Source organism: Phodopus roborovskii, unplaced genomic scaffold, assembly GCF_943737965.1.
Source record: "Phodopus roborovskii unplaced genomic scaffold, PHOROB, whole genome shotgun sequence".
NCBI classification, from domain to species: domain Eukaryota; kingdom Metazoa; phylum Chordata; class Mammalia; order Rodentia; family Cricetidae; genus Phodopus; species Phodopus roborovskii.
Genome location: NW_026126480.1, coordinates 36,149,681 through 36,170,858, shown reverse-complemented (window position 1 = coordinate 36,170,858; position 21,178 = coordinate 36,149,681). Strand labels below are relative to the sequence as shown.

Genomic DNA, 21,178 nt, shown 5'->3' with positions numbered 1-21,178 from the left:
TACCAGCTCCCTGTTTTTTGAGACAGGACTTCTCAGTGTATCTTTGGAACTAGCTCTGTAGACCAGGCTGGCCTCGAACGCATAGAGATTCCCCTGCCTCTGTCTCCTGAGTGCTGGGATCAAAGGCATGTGCCACCAATGCCTGGCTGTGGCATCTTTTGTTACTTACGAATGCCCAGACGTAGCTTGTCTTGTTTCTTAGCCAGTTTTTCTTTTCTTTTCTTTTTTGAGACAGGGTTTCTCTGTAGCTTTGAAGCCTGTCCTGGAATTAGCTCTGTAGACCAGGCTGGCCTCAACTGAGATCTGTCTGTGTTTGCCTCCTGAGAGCTGGGATTAAAGGCGTGGGCCCCTACCACCCAGCCTCTACCTAACTTTTAACACTGAGACTGAGCTACAATCTCAGTAGAAAGGTCAGGTGTTCAGAACCATAATCAGCTGTACAGTGAGTTTGAGGCCAGCATGGATGGAGTGCGGGAAACACCATCTCAAAAAAAAAAAAAAAAAAAAAAAAAAAAAAAGAAAGAAAGAAAGAAAGAAAAGATTAAAAACAAAATATTGCAGCTGCCTGGGATGAAGTCACTTAGCCCTGCTGTGCCTCTGGCTGGGAAGCCCTTCCTGTCCTCTGTCATTCCAGCAAACACTTAACCTTTCAGGGCTTGGGGTCATCTCACCTCCATCGGGAAGGTTACTTGACCTTCCCACCATGTTAGCATGCCACTGAACTTCCCATGTTGTTGGGCCTCTTACTTCCTGTCCTTCCAGGGCATGGTGTGTGTGACAGTCGCTCTTTATCAAAGGAAAGTGCAAATAACACACGTCGGGCATAAACAGATTGGTGAAGGCCTGATGTTTTCAGGTTATGTGTCTGGTACGATGTCACGGTTAGAGATGTAGTTCATCTGGTAGAGCATCTGCCTAGCAGGCAAAATGTCCCGGGTTCAATCCCCAGCATCATCTAAACCAGGCAGTGTGGTTATTCTTGGCTACATAGTGAGTTTTAGGCCTCAGATATGTTCCAGTCCCTCACCTGGTGAGTCGGTCTCTACATATCTCTACATAAATAAGCATGCTCAGGCTTTTACTACTGAGTCCACCTCTGTCCTCTGGGAGACACTCTGGAGAGGTCAGGTGACCACAGGGTGTTAGATGAGGGCCATCTATCTACCTCACCATGGGTTCAGTGGGTCTTCATCTTGTGGGTACTTGGCCAGGTCAGATGTGTCTTTAGAGCATACATCTTCAACTGGCAAAGCCTGCCATCAGTTAGCAGGGTGTCTGTAAGGCTGTGAAAGCAGGGGTTTTACTAGCTGGTGACACAGGGTTGTGGGTTCAGGTTGTCATGTCTTTGTCTGGTCCTGTGTTCCTGTCGGTGGAACAGACCTGAGTGATATAGGACACAGATGCAAGACGGGAATGAGGTTATTCTTAGATTCAAGCTGACTTGTGCTTGTTGTCATTTTGGACAAGTCACATTGTGCATCTAGGTATTAGTTACCCCAAATACAAAGTGGAGACAATAAGTCAACGATCTTTTCCTCAATTTTGGGGTCATCTGCATGAATTTTGTCAGGAATGCTGTGAGCCAGGCTCCAGGCCTGAGGATTTGTGACTTGGTCACTGTTGTGAGGCAGGCTCTTGCTGTGTAGCACAGGGTACCCTGGACTCACCATCCTCCTGACCCAGCCTCCCACAGCCCTGAGATTCCAGCCCAGTCCCTCACTTTTTCAGCATTTACTCCTGTATTTGAATGCATTGCAGCATTATGCACACTCCGGGGAACTTAGGAAATGCAGTGATGAAGTCATATGTGTTGTAAAATCTGTAAATGAGCCTGTTGCGGTTTTCATGTATTTTAAGAACTTGGGAAGGAGCGGTGGTAGATGTGTGTGGATTCATCAATCTTCAAAACCCCCCTCCCATGCCCCCCTCACTCCCACTCCCCCACTCCCATCCCCCCCATTCTCCCCATCCCCCCCTCGCCTCTGAGGGTCTGAGCCTGTGGAGGGACTGGCTCCGCCTCCTGCTTAGTCTCTATGGAACCAGAAAATGTAGACAGGTGCTGCCCAGCTGCTGAAAGAGGGTGAGGCAGGCCTTCTGCAGAGCACACTCTACCTCGGTTTCCCCAGCGAGGCTGGTGCAGAACAGGACTGCTGTGCCCCGCCCGGTAGTGGCTCCCATTAACACAGCTGTGACCCCTGGGCCCTGGTTCTCTGAGCTGTGATGGATGAGGACAGCTGGTGTTTTCAATTTACTTACTTGATTTCCTGATACCCCTCCTGCAGTCAAGGAAGGGGGCAGAGAAAGTTAGTTTGGAATGTGAATGCCCAGTGGACTGAGACAGATGTCGCAAGCACAGCCCTGGATTCCTATCTGCTGCTGTGGAGGCTGGGTCAGCTCCATCCCTCCCTCCTTCCCTTCCCTCTCACAGGGTGCTATGCTGTCCTTGAACTTCTGATCTTCCTCCCTCCTTTCAAGTGCCGGAATCTCATGATTCTGGGTTTCATGTGGTGCTGGGGATGTAACCCATGACCTCAAACATGCTAAGCAAGCCAGTACTCTACCTGTGAACTACACCTGAATAGAAGCTGCTGTTGGCCAGGCAGTGGTGGTGCATGCCTTTAATCCAGCACCGGGGAGGCAGAGGCAGGAGGATCTCTGTGAGTTCTAGGCCAGCCTGGTCTACAGAGCCATTGCCAGGATAGGCTCCAAAGTACACAGAGAAACCCTGTCTCAAAAAACATAAAACAAACAAACAAAAAGAAGCTACTGTTATCTGTGTTCTCTCTCTCTCTCTCTCTCTCTCTCTCTCTCTCTCTGTGTGTGTGTGTGTGTGTGTGTGTGTGTGTGTGTGTGTGTGTGGTGTCTCTTCTTCATATTCCTCTGCATGTTTTTTTTTTTTTTTTTTTAGGACAGGGCTTCTACCCAGAACTACTCAATGTTGTTAGGCTGGCTAGCCAGCGAAGAATTCAGGGTTTCACCTCTCCTTTCCTCCGAGCACTGAGATAGAAGATCCTTCCTGCCATGCCCAACTGTTATGTGTGTGGCAATTTTATACTATCCTGGGCTACATAATGAGACCATATCTCAAAAAAAGAAAAAAAATACAGAGTCAAAAATTGCCACACAAGTCTAATGCCCAAGTTCAGTCCCTGGCTCCTACAGGGTTTATGCATGACATTGTCTCTCTCTCTCTCTCTCTCTCTCTCTCTCTCTCTCAAAATCTTTAAACCTCAGGGCTGTAGAGATGGCTGAGCAGCTAAGAGCACTGGCTCCTCTTCCAGAGGACCCAGGTTCAATTCCCAACATCCACCTGGCAGCTAACAACTGTCTGTAACTCCAGTTCCAGGAGATCTGACACCCTCATACCAATGTACATAAATAAATTATTATAATAAACTTTAATTTTCATCAGGCAGTGGTGGCACATGCTTTAATCCCAGAACTCAGGAGGCAGAGGCAGGCAGATCTCTGTGAGCTCTGGGCTAGCCTGGTCTACAGAGAGTTCCAGGACAGCCAGAGCTGTTTGGGGATGTGGTTCCTATTGTCTTCCTTGTGTGCCAGGCCCTGGGTGTCATCAGATTTTTTTGCGTGTACACAACACACACGATAGTGTGCAGCCGTGCTCCCCACTGCCCCCGTCTTGTGGGAAGGGAGTCTTCTTAGACACCATGCCATTCTGTCTTCTACTTTGTTTATTCCTTCTGTAGTCTGAAGGACTACACTGCTCTCTTAAAAATAGCCAAGCCAGGGGGTGGTGGTGCACACCTTTATTCCCTGCACTTGAGAGGCCGACACAGGCATATCTCAGTGAGTTTAAGGCCAGCCTGGTCTACAGAGTGAGTTCCAGGACAGCCAGGACTGTTAAACACTGAGAAACGCTGACTTGAAAAACAAAACAAAAAGAGAGCCAGCTGGGGCGGTGGTGGTAGCGCAGGCCTTTAATCCCAGCCCTGAGGAGGCAGAAGCAGTCCGATCTTGGAGTTCCAGGACAGACTCCAAATTATACGGAGAAACTCTGTCTCGAAAACAAAACAGAAGAAAAGTATAGCAAACACTAGGTGTTATCAGCAGGGATCTAAAATGACAGAAATAGAGTTTCTCCCTTCTCTTGGTCTAGTTGTGTTACCAAGGATGGCCCCAGAGTCCCGCACAGCGATCCTCTCATGCAGGTTTCCTAATGCTGGGACACAGGTGTGCACTGTGTCTGCTAAACACTACTTTTAGCCTGGGAGGGCTACATCTCAAAACAAGCTAAACAGACGAGGAAGGTCAGCACCACGCCATTGCAGAGGGGCATTTCCAGGTCCAGCCTCAGTTACCCAAGACCCTGATTTTTTGTTTGTTTGTTTGTTTAGTATTTTGGGGTTTTTGAGATGGGGTTTCTCTGTATAGACCTGGCTGTCCTGGAATTCACTCTGTAGACAAGGCTGCTCGAAATCATCACAGAGTTCTGCCTGCCTCTGTATTTCAAGTGCTGGGACTAAAGGTGTGCACCACCACTGCCCAGTGAGTCTAGGTTTTGGTTGCTTGGTTGTTCAGTTGCTTGTTTTAAGTAGTTGAATATGGTAAGCCCTGATTTATAAAAGGGCAACACCTGTTTGTGTTTACTGCAATAACCAATAGACTTAACTTTTTTCTGGGTTATTTTTATTGTCTCCCCTTCGTTTTGTCTTACAGAGCTGAGATCAAACTCAAGGCCTTGTGCATGTCAGGCAAAGCGCTGCATCTCTGAGCTAGACGCCAGGCTCCCCATTTACTTTCTAGCTTTTGTTGATGTTTTTCTCAACTTTTCTCCATCTAGTCAAGTTTCCATTCATTCGAGTATCCCCTGCAAGCTTACTGGTGTTTCTGGTGTTTGTCTTCTTTCCTTTTGTTTTGTTGCACATATCCCCTGCAAGCTTACTGGTGTTTCTGGTGTTTGTCTTCTTTCCTTTTGTTTTGTTGTGTTTGTGTTGGTTTGGATTTTTGAGACATGGTTTCTCTGTGCAGACCTGGACGTTCTGGAACTTGCTGTGTAGACCAGGCTGGCCCTGAACTCACAGAGATACACTTATCTTCTTTCCTTAATTCATAGTTATCCTAAAGTTTCCAGGGTAGCACATCATAAGAACCCTGCCCCAGCCACACATGCCCTTTGTCCCCCAGCCACACATTCCCTTGGTCACACGTCTGTCTTCTGTTCCTAAGCCACACTTGCTCTCTTTTCCTGTGCTTCAAGATTCCCTGGAGGATGACAGCTCTAGGCTGTTTTCAGTTTTCCTACACTCCCCTAGTCTTTCAACCTAGCTTCTAAGTTACTTTGCTTTTCTTTTTTTTATTTCTGAATTTCCTCAGATGTGCATGTCAGGTCTTCTGGTTTGATCTTCAGATCCACACTTAATGGCATGCCTTTTAGAGGCAGGATCTCAGACTGGGTAGCCAGGGTGGTCTCATCTGGCTGTTTATCCAAGCTGGCCTTGAACACATAGCAGTCCTCCTGCATCAGCTCAAGCAACCATGCCCACTTTATGTTTACGTATGGTTACCTCTAGTGTCTCTGCCTCTTTTGTTAGCAACTGTTCCAATTCCCAAGTCAGTCCTTCCCAAGGATCCAAGCGTTAGGAAAGACCTGTAGGACAGACCTGTGTCTACTTTCATTGGTCTGGAGTCAGACTCCCTCTTTGGAAGCTGCTTCATCAGATCACTATGGTATTTTGGGTCCCTGTAAATCAGCATCCGTTTATAGTCAGTGTTCAGTAATCCTTAGAGGGTTTGTTTACATATTTCATTTTCTCCACTTTATAGCCCTCCCAATAAAAGATCAAAAATCTCTTTGGGGAAGGCTTGAAGAGGCATTTATAGCCAGTTCTTGAGGTATTAGTTCCAGGTCCTTCCAAGGGACCTTCCTTGATGGTGGCTTCAATCAAGGGCACCTGAGCTAGTGATGACCGGTCTGGAGACATGAGGAACTATGACTTTTCTCTCTCCCTCTCTTCTTCCCTCTCCCCCACTTCCTTTCCAGCAGGGTTTCATAGAGTCTAGGATGCCCTTGAACTTTCTGTGTAGCTGAGAATGATCTTAAACTGCTCTTGCCTCCATCTCCGGAGTGCTGGGTTCCAGGCATCCACCACCATGCCTGAGGATCAAACCCATGGACCCCTGTGTACTAGGCAAGCTCTCTGTCAACTGTGCCACACCCCTCACCTCGAGGCTGTGCCTTTGACTGTGGCAGCCTAAGTCAGGGTCCTGACCCTCAGCGGGAGTGTTTCTTCAAGGGTATAGCCCATGCTACTCACTTCCTGAGTAGTAGAATTAGGACTCACGATAGTCTACTCCATAAAAGCAACGAGAATGCTGGAGCAATGAGCCAAGTAAGCATTTTTAGAACTGTGGAAACTAACCAAACTCAAGCCACTGTCCCAGGCATGTGGCTGTGAGGAAAACAGCTGCAGCATCTTAGCAAAAGGCTCATATTTGTGGATGTCATTTTGTTTTTTGGTGCTAAGATTCAAACCCAAATGTTCTGCCACACCCCCAGCCCCTTCCAGTCTTTGAGTTATCCTGTTTCCATTTTCTCTTCCCTAGAGGTTCACAGTAACCTTGAAAGATGGAAGTCTCAAAAAGCAGCAGGCAAGACCTTCCAGTCTAGGAGCTAACTGGGAGTGGTGACATTCTCTTCAATTCTGTTCTGGCCAACTCTCAAAATCTGTTTTCAGAGCTGTCCTATGTGATGTGACAGGAGTTAACAGCCCAGGCAATTGTTGAAAACAGTGACAATCTGTATCTGTTGAACATCACAACAGATGTCTGAGGGGTTCATACCAGCTTGGGGTAACCAAGGGACTGACACAGGGGCACTCCAGAGCATGAATTCAGTAGAGAACTCTGAAAAATGGACCGATTCCTGGAATTTCCTAGAAAATCACCAGCCATCACCAGCTGATCTCAGCACTAATTTAGCAGATGACTCCAGTAACCACATGACGAAGAACACATAGTTTCTGCCCAGGATAGGGGTCTCGGAGCTGTCATAGTGTCAGTGTGGCATTGAGCATATTAGGCAAACACAGAACTACAACCACAGCCACAGTCCCACATTCCAGATGCTCAGCCCACATAGATCACTCACTCTAGGGCTTTTGACCCCTGTGAGTATGAGTCAACGGGAACTGACCCCATACCTAATAGCACCATTAGCAAGCATTGCATAACTTGTACAGATGTGCGTCCCTTCTGCACCCTTGTAAAGTTGGTCTTGTCAAACTTCATGGACTCACAATACATAAAGATATAAATTTATGACTAGAGTAGCACAGAAGAGAGGAGAAGGGTGGAGATACTCGGGAGCAAAGCTTGTGTACTGCTGGAGTAGTCGGCACACGGGCTGAGCTGTATCCGTAGAGAACATTAAGAAACTAACTCGTGGGCTAGCAAGACAGCGCAGCAGCGAGGACGTTTGCAGCCGACCCTGATGGCCTGAATTGGGATCTTGAGACTCCTGCCAATTGTCCTGTGTCCTACACTGTCACCATGGTATGCATGTTCTCTGGTCCCTGAAAATAGGTAAATAAATAAATTGTAAAAGAAAATAATGAGGCTAGAGAAATGGCTCAGTGGGTAAGACCACCTGCCGATCTTCTAGAGGACTCATTTGGTTCCCAGCACCCATGAGGTGGCTCACAACTGCCTGTAACTCTGGCTCCAGGGGATCAGACCCCCTCCCAGGGTGCCTTATACTTATGGGCACAGACGTACATGCATACATTGAAAGCTAATCTTTAGGAAAAGAAACAAGAGGTGACTCAGAGGGTAAAGTGCTCGCGGTACAAGCTTGACAACGTGGGCTCAGTCCCTGGGACCCGCGTTCAGGTGAGAAGTTGACCTCTTCCATATGCTTCCATATGCATGCTGTGGCACATGTGTGCACAGAAATAACAGTTAGAAATAATATTTCTATATTTCTATACTTAACAAAAAGAAAGTAGATAGACAGAAAAGCAAAAGATCCCAAGAGAGTAAAAATCCAGGTGTGGTGGTGCACACCCAGATTCCAGCACTCAGGATGTAAAAGGAGGAAGTTAGCAGTTCAAATCCAGCCTCAGCCACATAGGGAATTTGAAGTCACTTTGGATTATACTCTTTAAAAAAAAAAATAGAGTAAAGGAAACAACAAATACTAGATTGTGTGTGTATTCATATTTTCCTTTTTTTTTTTTTTTTTTTTTTTTTTTGAGACAGAGTTTCTCTGTATAGCCCTGGCTATGCTGGAACTCACTCTGTAGACCAGGCTGACCTTGAACTCAGGAATCTACCTGCCTCTGCCTCCCAAGCGCTGAGATCAAAGGCATACACACACCACCATTCCTGGCTACTAGAAAATATTTAACACAAACAGCAGATATGTAGGAACAACAGAAAACACACACGCATGGTAAGCAACCCAGGATGGAAATCAGGTTTTAGTTGATTGGATTAGACGTGAAGAACTACACAGTCCAGTCAATCTTCCCCTGGATGATCCACTGGCTTCTCTTGTGAGTGCATTTTCCCTTTATTTTTAACTTATATGCATAGGTGTTCTGCCTACATAATGAGTGTATACCACGTGAGTGCAGTAACTCCAGAGACCAGAAGAGGGCATGGGTCCCCTGGAATTAGAGTTACAGACTGTCATGAGCTGCCATCTGGTGCTGGGATTGGACCTTGTTCTCTGGGAAAGCAATCAGTGCTCCTAAGTGCTGAGCCATCTTTCCAGCCCCTTATCAGTGAATTTTACTAAACCTGCTTACTGTTTTTTTTTTTTTTTTTTTTTTTTTTTTTTTAAAGGGAACTAGTTAGGCATGGTGTAGCATACCTTTAGACCCAGAACTTGGGTGGTAGAGGCAAGCAGATCAAGGCCGTCTCCAGACAGCACAGCAAAACCTGGTTTCAAAATAAAGACTAAATGAAACAAAACCACAGGCAAAAATAGAATTCTTTTTTTGGTTTTTTTTTTGGGGGTTTTTTTTTTGTTTGTTTTTTTTTTTGTTTTGTTTTTTTTTTGTTTTTGCTTTTTGAGACAGGGTTTCTTTGTGTAACAGCCCTAGTTGCCCTGAAACTCACTCTGTCGACCAGGCTGATCTTGAACTCGGAGATTCTCCTGGCTCTGCCTCCTGAATGCTGGGATTAAAGATGTGCCTCACCACCGTCTGGTTAGAATTCCTTTATTATACATTCTATGCTCCTGTTAACATACTGTCAATGTGTTCTTCTAGCTTGTATGTAGTTTCATGGATTGTACTGTGTCCCCTGCACATCTGGTATGTGCTGAGATTTTGCCTAGCTGAAGGCCTAGCTGCAGCATAGTAATTTGGATGGTTTTGTTTGTTTTGTTTTAGACTGTATCTGACTATGTAGTACAAACTGCCTTCCAACTTTCCATCTTCCTGCTTCAGTCTTTGCCTCCTGAATGCTGGGATTATAGATGTGCTCCCCATGTCTGGCAGTTTGGGTGGGTTGAGGGTAGTGAGCATCTACTTTCAAGGCATTCAAGCAGGTGTCATTGTCATTGTTATTGTTCTGTTTAATCTATTAGACTGAATTTCACTGTCCTTGTAATTTAGCAAAGTACAAATTGTATTTGACTCTTAGTAGTGTCACTCGGCCTGGGTCTGTAACCTAAGACATGGTGTTAGGGCTGTTTTTGAAGCTCTGGTTCTTAGGTTGTGATGTGATAGTTGGCAGGGCCTGTTGCTTTGGGAGAAAATCTGCCTTCAAAGTCAGGGGTAGCAATGGCTAGGGACCCATGTAGGTCCCAAGCTGTGATTCCTTGGTATGTTAGCACTTTCTTTTCTATTGGCAGAGTTCAGCACTGTGTGTAAGCCCAAATGTGACCAAGTCAATCCCCCATCTCTTCCTTTCGGGTCTGCTTCTTGGGGTCATTGCCAGTACTGGTTAAAATAGCCAGGGTTCAATCAGTGTGGCAGTTTGAATGTGGTTGCCCCCCATAATCTCATGGGGTGTGGCACTATTAGGAGGTGTGGCTTTGTTGGAGGAAATGTGTCACTGTGGGGGTGGACTTTGAAGTTTTCTATGCTCAGGACACTACCCAGTGTTTCAGTTGACTTCCTGTTGCCTATAAGATGTAGGACTCTCAGCGCCAGAACCACGTCTGCCTGCACTCTGCCGTCTGCCTGCTGTGATGACAATGGACTGAACCTCTGAAACAAGTGAGCCGCCCCAGTTAAATATTTTCTTTATATGAGGTGCCATGGTCATGGTGTGTCTTCACAGCACTAGAAACCCTAACTTAGACAATCAAGAAGCAGAACTATGGACTGGAAAGATGGCTCAGTGGTTAAGAATACTGGCTGCTTTTCTAGAGGTGGCAGCAACCACACGGTGGCTCACAACTTTCTGTAATGAAATCTGCTGCCCTCTTCTGGCCTGCAGTCATACATGCAGGCAGAACATACCATACATAAATCAATCGTAAAAAAAGAAGCAGAACTACAACAGGAAAGTTTAGCGTACAGAATTATTTTGGGGTATCATGGTCCACACTTGCAATCTCAGTACTTGGAAAGCTGAGACAAGAAAATCAAAAGTTCAAGGCCAACCTGAGCTGTAATTTTGAGATCTTCTTTTAAACAAACACAAGAATTATTAATAAATTATTTTCATGTAGGGCTTGGCTGCAAAGAGCGAAACAATTCTAGAGAATGCATATTACAGATATTGGGAATGACCACTGTCCCCAAAGCTGAGTGTTAAGGAAGAGTCCTTCCCAGGGCTAAGATGAACTCCAAAGAGCGTAACAGGTAAGTCAGTCATGTGCTTCAACAATGGAATGTCCTAAGAGCCCATCATCTTCAGTGTCGGGTGAAGCTGCCTGGAATCAAGGATGTAGCAAGTGTGCTTGGCAGGAACTCCAGCAAAGCTAGACTGGCACTCACTGTGTGATCTGCTTGGGGAATGCTTGCATGTCTTCCCAGCCCTGCTGGAAGGGATCAAACACATTAGAGAGATAAGTCAAGAGAGGACTCAAGCACTGGCTACGCACTCAGTGAGACGGCAAGGCTGGGAGAAACTGCTAGACACACAGGTACTCCAGTTGCTATAGAAACCAAGCCCTGGAGAAAGACTGCTGTGCGCCAGTTCAGCACTAGAGAAAGCTGCGTCAAGGTCAAGGTGTAGTGTGTGTGCAAAGATGGTCAAGCGTCAGAAATCTGTGCTAGCAAATGCAGTATGCAGTCTGGATTTGGGATGTTGGGAAAGGAGGCGAAGTAAGGGAGCTGCAGCTTCCCTGGGGCTCTTTGTCCCAGAGGACCACTAGGATGTCCCCATCTACTGGCTCAGCAAAACTGCAACCAAAGGCAAGAGAAATGAAAGCTCCCCACAGCAGGACCAGAACCAGGCAGAACAGCTACTTCCTCTTACAGTGTTCTTCTAGCGCCCCCTGCTGACAAAACGTCATGAGCCATCTAGCTGTGCCCAGGATCAATCTTAAAGAAGGTACTGGAAGATGAATCAGGAAAAGCAATAAACTGACTCCCTACAGAGCCACTGTGACCCACAGACTGAGGACCAGTATGGGAGCCGGGGAGTGTTCAGTAAAAGGCTTGGGAACTTCTCTCCAGAAAGACCCATGGATGACCATGTCCCTGAGGAAAATACAGAGATTACTGTAACCAGTCTGACCCAGACAGAAGTTACTTGGATTCTGGAGAATGACTGAAGATGACCATAAACTCTATCAGGTGATGGCCCCGACTGCAGCTGCCATATCCAGTGCGTCTTCCTTGGAGCAAATCAATATGGCAAATCTTGGTATTTGGTATGGAGCCAGCATCCTGGCGTTTTTTCCCCCATATAAAGTATATCCACCCAAAGAAGAGTTCCGGGCAATCCTTGGCTAAAAGGAAGAAGCTGTGTCCCCCAAAAGTCCAGAGTTCGTACTCTAGTGGAGAGTTCTGTGGATAGGGCAATTTAAGGTTCGTGAATATGTCCTCCAGTGTAAAAGTCAAGCTGTACCTCACATAGTCTACTCCCCTTAGAAAAGACCTGGTGTTTGGGGGCCTTTTGTTTCATCAGAAGCAACATGCTGGAGATCACCAATGGAGTTACCCAGAGGGACCAGAGCATGACATGGCTCCGGAGACAACCCATGCTGCAGTCGATGCTGTTGTGTGCTTGGCCCTTATGACCAGGCCAGCCGAGACTCACTGTCTGTGCAAATGATGGTGTCTGCCTCTAGCCAGCACCAATGGAAGGACTCTTCACAGATTCAAAAGATTCATTCATTCATTCATTTATTCACTTTTGAGACAGGGGCTCCCTGTGTAGCCCTGGCTGGTCTGGAACTCACTATGTAGACCAGGCTGGAGTTGAACTCATAGAGTCCCTCCTACCTCTGCCTCCCCAGTGCTGGGACTGCATGTATGTCACCAATCCAAGTTTTTAGAATTATAATTTAATTTTATGTATGTGACTGTTGTGCCTGCATGTATGTCTCTGCGCCACTTTCACGCCTGGTGCCATGGAGATGAAAAGAAGGTGCCAGGTTTCCTGGAGTTAGAGTTCCAGATGGTTGTGAGCCGCCATGTGCGTGCTGGGAATGGAATTCAGTTCCACGGAAAGAGCAGCCAGAGCTCTTAACCACTGAGCCATCTCTGCAGCCCCTACCCAACCCCTTTTTATAATGATAGCCCTTAACATCTGCTGGAGCCATTGTCATCCTCAGACTGACTCGGTCTTTTGCTACTTGGCGCTTACTGAAACAGTACCCAGCAGAAGCAGCTTCGGGAGGCATTGTCTCCGCTCACACTTTCAGTCTGAACTGGTGGCGAGTGCAGCAAAGCTGGCGGCAGCAGAGGCTTTCACATCTCAGTGGATCAAGAAAGCAGAGCTGGACTAGAACTGGAGGCCTTGAAGACTTGTCTTTGGAGGTCTGTGTTAGCCTGCCAGACCTAATGTCCCAAAGGATCCATAGCCTCCCAAGACAGTGCCACTGTCTGGGGACCAACTGCTCAAACCATGCTTGAGCTGTGAGGGTCATTCTATAACCAAATTACAGAAGTATTCATTGTGTGTCACAGCCTTTGTCATTTGCATATGAAGTGTCCAGGCAGTGTTGCTTTGGAGAGACACTTAGGAGGTGGGGTCCAGTAGGAGGATTGGGTCACTGACCTTCAAAGGTTATCTTTTCTCTGTTTCCTGCACACCCTGAGATGAGGTTAGCAGGTCCATTCCCCCATACGCTTCCATGTCACTCTGCCTTAAGGCAAGTCCAGAAGCCAGAGGTGGCGGCACACGCCTTTAATCCTAGCACTCCAGAGGCAGAGGCAGGCAGATCTCTGTGAGTTTGAGGTCAGCCTGGTCCACAGAGTGAGTCCCAGGACAGCCAGGACTGTTACACAGAGAAACCCTATCTTGGAAAACAAAACAAAACAAAACAAACAAAAAGACAAGTCCAGAAACAATAGTGACAGCTGACTGGGCTGGAGCCTCTGAGACTGAGACAGAATAAACGTCTCTTCCTCCTCCTCTTCCTGCTTCTCTTTATCCCTTCTTCCTTTGCCTCCTCCCCCTCATTTCTCTGTGTAACAGCCCTGGCTGTCCTGGAACTCGCTCTGTAGACCAGGCCAGCCTCAAACTCAAGAGCTCCACCTGCCTCTGCCACCTGAGTGCTGGGATTAAAGGAGTGTGCCACCACTGTCCAGATAAACCTTTCTTCTTTTAAGTTGTTTTTCTCAGGAATTTTGTCACAGCAACAATAACCCAATCACTACAGTCTGTTCGTTTTTCTTTTTAAAAATTACAATTTGTGCCTGTGTGTTTACTTCACCATTGTATGAAGGTCAGAGGACAGCTTATGGGAGGTGGTTCTCTCCATCTGCTGTGTGGGTCCCAGTGATTGAACTCAGGCCCTCAGGCTTGGTGGCAAGCACCTTTACCCACTGAGCCATCTTTCTGGCCCTGACTTTTCTTTTTTCCACATTTTGTTGCTTCTTGGTAGCCAGAATAGGAGATGAGGCTCTTTCAACACAGGCAAGTGGCTCAGGACAATTTTGTCATTTCCAGTGGACTAACATGTTACTGTGCTAGGCTGTTAGGACAGAGTACCACAGTTAGTGGCTTACACAGCAGAAACTTATTTGTGTTGTTTATAAGACCATCATTTAGTGAAAGCTGGTCAGTGGGTATGTGTAATCCACGGTGTGAGACAGTTGTGTGGGACTGTCACGGAATTGTAAAGAGTCGTAGATGTTGAAATGCCCATGCCTGCCATCACCTCCCTCATCCTTCTCCATCAAAGCTTTCTCAGCACACTCCCCTGTCTCCTTCCCTACAGCTTGAGAAAGAACTTATGTCTTCCTTTGTTGTCAAACTTTGTTTTGGGACCGCCATCTCCCGAAGAATGACACAGAGGCTTTTTATTAATTATGAATGCTTGGCCTTTAGCTTAGGCTTGCACCCAGCTAGCTCTTACAACTTAAATTGACTTGTTTCTATTAATCTAGGTTCTGGCACGTGGCTCAGTACCGACCCGACTGCTTTAGTGCCTCGCTGGTGGCTCTGCCTCTCTTCATCTCAGAGTTCCTATCTTTATTAAACCAGTCGGGTACTTTAGATAGGCAAGATAAAAGACTGACACGTCTCCACATAGTGTGATTCGATATTCCATAACATTCCTTCAGTTAATTCACGAATGACGTCAGTTATCCTCACAACTTCTTTAAAGGTCGTCCCTTTCATCTGAAGCCTTTCCACTCTGGCTCTGCAGCTTGCCTGGCTTTGCCGATGGCCCAGCCCCCAAACCATACGAAACACCAGATGGGTCAACCTGTGCTCCATCATTCTCACTGTAAGACCCCAACGCTGTAAGAACACCATAGTGTGTACAAGCATGTCTGTGAGGTGGTTTATAGGGTTCTTAAAGCCAAAGTTAGATCTAAAGTTGGCAGTGTCTTCTCCTGTCTGCTAACAAATACTATATTATATATAATTCCAGCATGTTGGTTAACATTAAAAAGTCCTTTGGTGGAGCCTTCTCCATGAAGTTTAGAAAGGGCTAGCTTTTCTACCATCTCTTTTCATCTGTTCCTAATAGCTGTACTGTCTCTCCCACCTTCATGGCATACTCAACTTGAAACGTCTTCCGTCAGGGGAGTGTAGAGGCCAGCCAGCTATGCCTGGTGCCACTGATGCTCACAGTGCTGACCCACAGGCCTCAGAGGGCTTCCAGCTCTGAAGTGCCCTTCACAGTTCTGAGGACTCAATGTCTAAGGAAAGGTCTTAGCAGGTTGTTTTTTTTTTTTTTCAGAGGCCTCTCTCCTTAGCCATTTTCTCCGTGTCTTTACATGGTCTTCTTTGGCATACTCTATCCAAGTTTCCTCAGCAATCATGTGAGATTAGCACTGACCCTGATGATTTTTTTAATTCAGTTATTGATTACTAAAGACCCTATATCTAAGTGTAGCCATTTTCTGAAGTACTAGGAGTTAGGACTTCAATGTATGAGTGTAACGCGTACAGTTTTTCCACCTGCCGCCCGGTCTTGTCCCGCCGCCGCGCCAGCCCCAAATAATGCACAGAGACTATGTATTTGATATAATGCTATTGGCCAGGTGCTAGTTTCTAATCGGCTAGCTCTGTCTTAATTATTAAGCCATTTCTATGTATTTCCACGTGGTCTTACTGAGAGCGGAGGAATGGCGGTTTTATTCTCTCCAGGATCTCCATCCTGACTCCTCCTTCCTACTTCCTATTTTCTCCTTGTCTCCTAGTCCCTCCTATCTTCCTTTCCTATTGGCCAACAGTGCTTTATTCATTAACCAGTATGAGAAACATATACAGAATGACATCTCCCATCATATGAGTCTGAGGGGAAGGTTCCATTCAGTCCCTGACAGCCAGGGTTGAACAGACTTGCAGACATGATCCTACTGCTGCAGGACCAAGAGCAGCCTCATCCACAGAGCTTTGGGGCAAGGAGCACTTTCTGTAAGTCTATAAGTCGGCCAGCATGTGCAGCTTCCTGCTATGTCCTGGAAAGTGAGCAACTTAGCTGGCTTCCCCAGGCTGCTTGTGTTAAGAGTATCAGTGTTGGCTTGTTGTATTGGGGTTAAAGGAGTCCATTAATCATCCTCTTCCTGAGCCCTCAACCCTGTTACAGAATTAACCACTTAACCATTATTTCTCAGAGGCCACACAGGTCCTCCCCTAGCAAAATTCGGAACTTGGGAAAATAAGGCAGAATGTAGTTAGGACCCTCTTTTAGGAGATCAGGGATCATGAGACCAATGATGGTGTCCACCCCTCTGCAGCCTGCGGAGCACCTTTTGGCTGATGTAAGCTGGGCAGCAGGGACAGGATCCTTTGCCACCTCAGTGTCTCCTGATGTAGAAATTTGATGCCAGGATTTAAAATGGGACTATAATTATATCTTTGAAATTCCTTAGTGGTGGTTCCTAAATAGTGGCTTTGTCTCCTCAGGGGACAGAAATCTTTGGGTAGGGGAACATCTTCAGAATGCTGCTTCCAACACTAAGGAATCTCTCCTGCCTCACACCTTGAGAGATCTCTCTGCTGAGGACACCTTAGGTACAGGCAGGCACAAAATGACAGTATAGAGGAAAACCCAGCACAGAACAGAAAGTCTGTTATGCCTCTAGAGACCTCAGGCAGCTCCTCAGTGGGTGTGCCTAGATCTATAATGTTTTGTTATTTTTGAAACAGGGTCTCACTCTGCTGTCTTGACTGACTGGTCCATCCAGAACTTGCAAAGCCCCACCTGTGTCTGCCCCTCAGAGTGCTGAGATTAAAGGCGTGTGCCGCCATACCTAGTATATTTTGTATGGTTTAAAAAAAAAGATTTATGTGTATTAATCTTTTGTCTGAATGTATAATCTGTGCACCATGTTCATGCCTGGCGTGCAGACACCAGAAGAGCAGGTGTGACCCCAGAACTGGAGTTACAGACTGCCGTGAGCCACCCTGTGGGGCTGGCAGTTGAACCCCAGATCCTCTGCAGAGCAACAAGTGCTCTAAACTCCGTTTTGTATGGCTTTTATTGTTGTTGTTTTAATATTTTGTGAGGCTGGAGAGTTGACTCAGTGGCTAAGAGTCCTGCTCTGCAAAACCTGAGTTTGATTCCCAGCACCCACATGGGCTTATGAAAGCCTACAATGCCAGTTCCTAACTCCCTTCTGGCCTCCACAGACACTAACACACATACACACAGTACACACACACACATATACACACACACACGAAACATATTTTACAAGTTTTAGAAACTGGGTATGTTGGCACATACCTTTAATTCTAGAAGGTAGAGTCAAGAAGATCTATGAGTTCCAGGCTAGCCATTTTATGTGTGCCCTTCATTCCGGCACTTGGGAGGTAGAGGCCAGAAGGTCAGGAGTTCAAGGTCATCCTTAGATATATGGTGAATTATGGTCAGCCTGGAATATATGAGGCCCTATCTTAATTTTTTTTTCAAACACACAAAATAGATGTAGCAGATGGAACACTGTGAACTTAACACTGAAATTTACTAATTAGTGATTCATAGCCACTAAGTTTTATCTCTTCTCATTATTATTATAATTCAAAAAGATTTTTTAAATTTGTAATTTTTTTTGAGACAGTGTCTCTCTGTAGCTCTAGCTGTTCCAGAGCTCACTGTAGACCAGGCTAGCCTCAAATTCACAAAGATCCACCTGCCTCTGCCTCCCCAGTGCTGGGATTAAAGGTGTGAGCCACCATGGCTCAGCTATGACTGTTCTTTTAGGATTTGGATCTCAGTAATCTTTTTAAAAGCTCCCCAGGTTGAGAACTTTAGGGTTTGCAAGTTGTTACAGCTTGGACAGTGACCATAATTTAATGAACATCTTATCTTTGTGTCACTGCACCAGACATCCTTGACGTGCTTCTGCTTTCTGATGTCAGAAGATGTTGCAGACACATCTTTCTCTTTCCTGTCTCAGCTTACCCTCAAAAGACTCCTGTTGACTTATGGTAGATGCTGTTAGCAGTGCTGCTGAGGGCAGAGGGCAGGGCTCGGGATAGATGCTGTTAGCAGTGCTGCGGAGGGCAGAGGGCAGGGCTCGGGATAGATGCTGTTAGCAGTGCTGCGGAGGGCAGAGGGCAGGGCTCGGGTAGATGCTGTTAGCAGTGCTGCGGAGGGCAGAGGGCAGGGCTCGGGATAGATGCTGTTAGCAGTGCTGCGGAGGGCAGAGGGCAGGGCTCGGGATAGATGCTGTTAGCAGTGCTGCGGAGGGCAGAGGGCAGGGCTGCCAATGTTGCCAAATGGAGAACATTTTAAGGAAGCATGTGCCCTGCCTTCCTGAAGACCTGTGGACCACTTTCCACACGATTGCCACCTCTGTTCCCTCCGTCTTATGGCTGAGCAAGCTGAGGCTGTACAGATGTGTGCAGCTGCCCAGATTACAGCGTAACGAAGTGCTGGGACTAAGACTCAGGCCACTAAGAGAGTCTGCTACATCCTTCAGATCTCTACCCAGGTTATGTTTCAGCTTCTGTCTTCTGTCAGAACACAGAACTTAGGATTACTTGGTAGAATGCTTGCCTTAGACGGGTGTGTATGTCCCCAAGATGGCTGAGCCTGTTAAGGTGCCTGCCACCTAAACTGAGTGTGTGTTTGATCCTGGGATCCGTGTGGTGGAGGGGACAACAGTTATTTCATTGTCCTCTGCCTTCACGCATGTGTCTCCACTCCCTCCTTGCACACTAAACAAACAAGTGCAAGTTTTGTTACTTTGAGACAGGGTCTCTCTCTGTGTGTCTCATTAAAGCCAGACTGGTGGTGTGAATTTTTAATATCAGTGCTGAGAAGGTGGGAACAGGTAGAACCATTGGACTTACTGATCTTACTGATCAGCCAGGCTAGGCCAGTCTGAGATCCAGGTTCAGTAAGAGATCCTGTTCCAAAAACTAAGGTGTAGGGTGGTTGAGGGACACCCAGGGTCCCTTTGGCCTCATGTTTCTGCACACACACACACAAAGAAATAAAGAACTTAGGGCTGGAGAGATGACTCTATGGTTAAGAGCACTGACTGCTCTTTCAGAGGACCCGGGTTCAATTCCCGGCACCCACATGGCAGCCCACACCTGTCTGTAACTCCAGTACCAGGAGTCCTGACACCCATGGCAAAACACCAATACACATAAAAATAAAATAAAATAAAATAAAATAAATACATAAATAAAAATGAAGAACAAGAAGAACTTAGCTCTTTGCAGTATTCTTCCTCAGCCTCTCTGTTAGGACTCCTATCGCCCTCCCAGCTCTGTGTGTGCAAGGAGAAGAGCAACTACCCATATTTTCTTCTCTTGTTGCAGGATTCTGGAGTGAGAATAACAAGGAGAGCCCTCCAAGAGAAAGGCTTGAAAACAGAGCCCCTCAGGAGGCTTCTTCCCAGGAGAGGCCTCCGGACAAATGCTCGGTCTGCTTCCACAGTGCCAGACACCAGAGCTCCGGGAGGTGGGAGCAAGGCCCAGAGAGCCCCCAGGACGATACCACAAGGGAAGGGGAGGTGAGCGGGCCCACCCCACAAGTGAGGCCCTTAGGTCTTCTTTAATTGACCCAAGATCCAGTTGTGCACCACTTAAGGGTGGAGAGAGCTTCAGAGCTGGACTCCTGCTCTGTGGACTTCAAGGTAGGCAGGCAGCTCTCCACTTGGCCCTAACCCTAAGTCATGGACCCATCTTTCTTGTTGTGGGTCCAAAACTGTGGGGTCTGGAGCAGGTCACAGACAAGGAGCGTCTGAGGATGCCGCTGGATGATGCCTAGAAGCAACTTGAATATACAAAGGAGTGGACGCTGGGCTGAGTAGGCCACCTCTTCATGTACCAGGGCAGCCATCCACCAGAGGGCCAGGCATGGCCCCCAGGGGGGCACCTTCACTCTTTGGAACCACAGGATCTACCCTGGTGAGCAGTGAGCAGTATCTGAAGCATTGGGCAACAGGTGGTAGGTGCTACCTTGCAGAGTCTGTGAATGGTGTCAAAATTCATGCTTGTGTAGAGATGCCGCTCCGACAACCACCTGGCAGCTTCCCCTCCCTCCACAGGCCTTTGAACACTAGACCTGCCAGTTAACCTGTGGCTTGAGAAGACACATGTCAACCTTGCCTGTCAAGCAAGGGGCACACATGGTCTAGTGACCTTTCAGAACAGGCCACCGCCTCCTGCTATAGGACCCAAGTCCAGGAATAGATGGAGACTTGTGGTCCAGCCCTGAGCCTACCAAACCTACCTGGAAACTACCCATTTTTGAGGAACCCATGGCAAAGGAGTCATTTGAGTGGTTCCCAGGGCTTTTATCAACCTCTTGCCTCCTGACTTACCAACATATTGGGCCTGTGGTGCCAGGAAATAATGTCACCTACTTAATGAGGGCTTACTCGACTATGTATTGCAATTTGTGGGAATTATTTAATACAATATTCCTGTGTCATAGATCCTGTTACTTTTACATTTTACAGATAGGGACACTAGATAGCCAAGAGGGTTAAGAGCTTGCCCTAAGTCACACAGCCTGCCTGTGGCAGAGCCAGCATTCTGACTGCCACCCGCCTGACTCCACAGTCTCTGCTGGTAATACCACTTTTTGTGCTGGGCGTGCCGGTGGGGTGGAAGCTGTGACTTCATTAAGGCACTCACTTAAGGAGCATCCATTTTTCTCAGTGGAAAATTATATAGGACTTTACAGTTTTTTAATAAATTTGTATTTATTTTTTGTCTTGCTACACAGCCTTTGCTGGCCTGGAACTCACTAGACCAGGCTGGTCTTGAATTCACAGAAATCCGCCTGCCTCTGCCTCCTGACTGCTGGAATTAAAGGTGTGTGACACCATGCCCAGCTCAGAACATTTTTTTTTTAAATAATAAAACGAGCAGATGCCCTGTAGAAGGAAAGCAAACTTTGTGTCCATGATGGAGGTGATGCAGAAATTCTATGGTAAAGGCCAGTGATTCCAGCTCAGCCCTTGGGCCCCTGGGTGGACCTCTCTAGAGTGTTACTGATGCAGGAAGACCATCCCAGGCCTAACCCTGGTGGAAGCTTCCCAGAAGCCAGGAAAGGTGCTATCCTACTGAGTGACTGGGGAACTTCAAGTAACAAAGGTTGATTATAAGAGTTCTGAGTTTCCAATGGGGCAGAAGTTTTCAAATTTCCATGAGATAGTAATTT

At 46.8% G+C, this 21,178-nt stretch overlaps 1 protein-coding gene across 2 annotated transcripts in view; it reads left to right on the top strand.

The window, feature by feature from the left end:
* Bcl7c (BAF chromatin remodeling complex subunit BCL7C) overlaps nucleotides 1–20,735 on the top strand; it is a 32,138-nt gene extending 11,403 nt beyond the window's left edge. For both annotated transcript variants that reach the window (XM_051193068.1, XM_051193069.1), the window contains exon 6: nucleotides 19,327–20,735. In XM_051193068.1, coding sequence (XP_051049025.1) covers nucleotides 19,327–19,524 — 198 coding nt within the window. In that variant the 3' untranslated portion in view covers nucleotides 19,525–20,735. The remainder of the gene's footprint in view (nucleotides 1–19,326) is intronic.
* The last annotated feature ends 443 nt before the right edge of the window (nucleotides 20,736–21,178 follow it).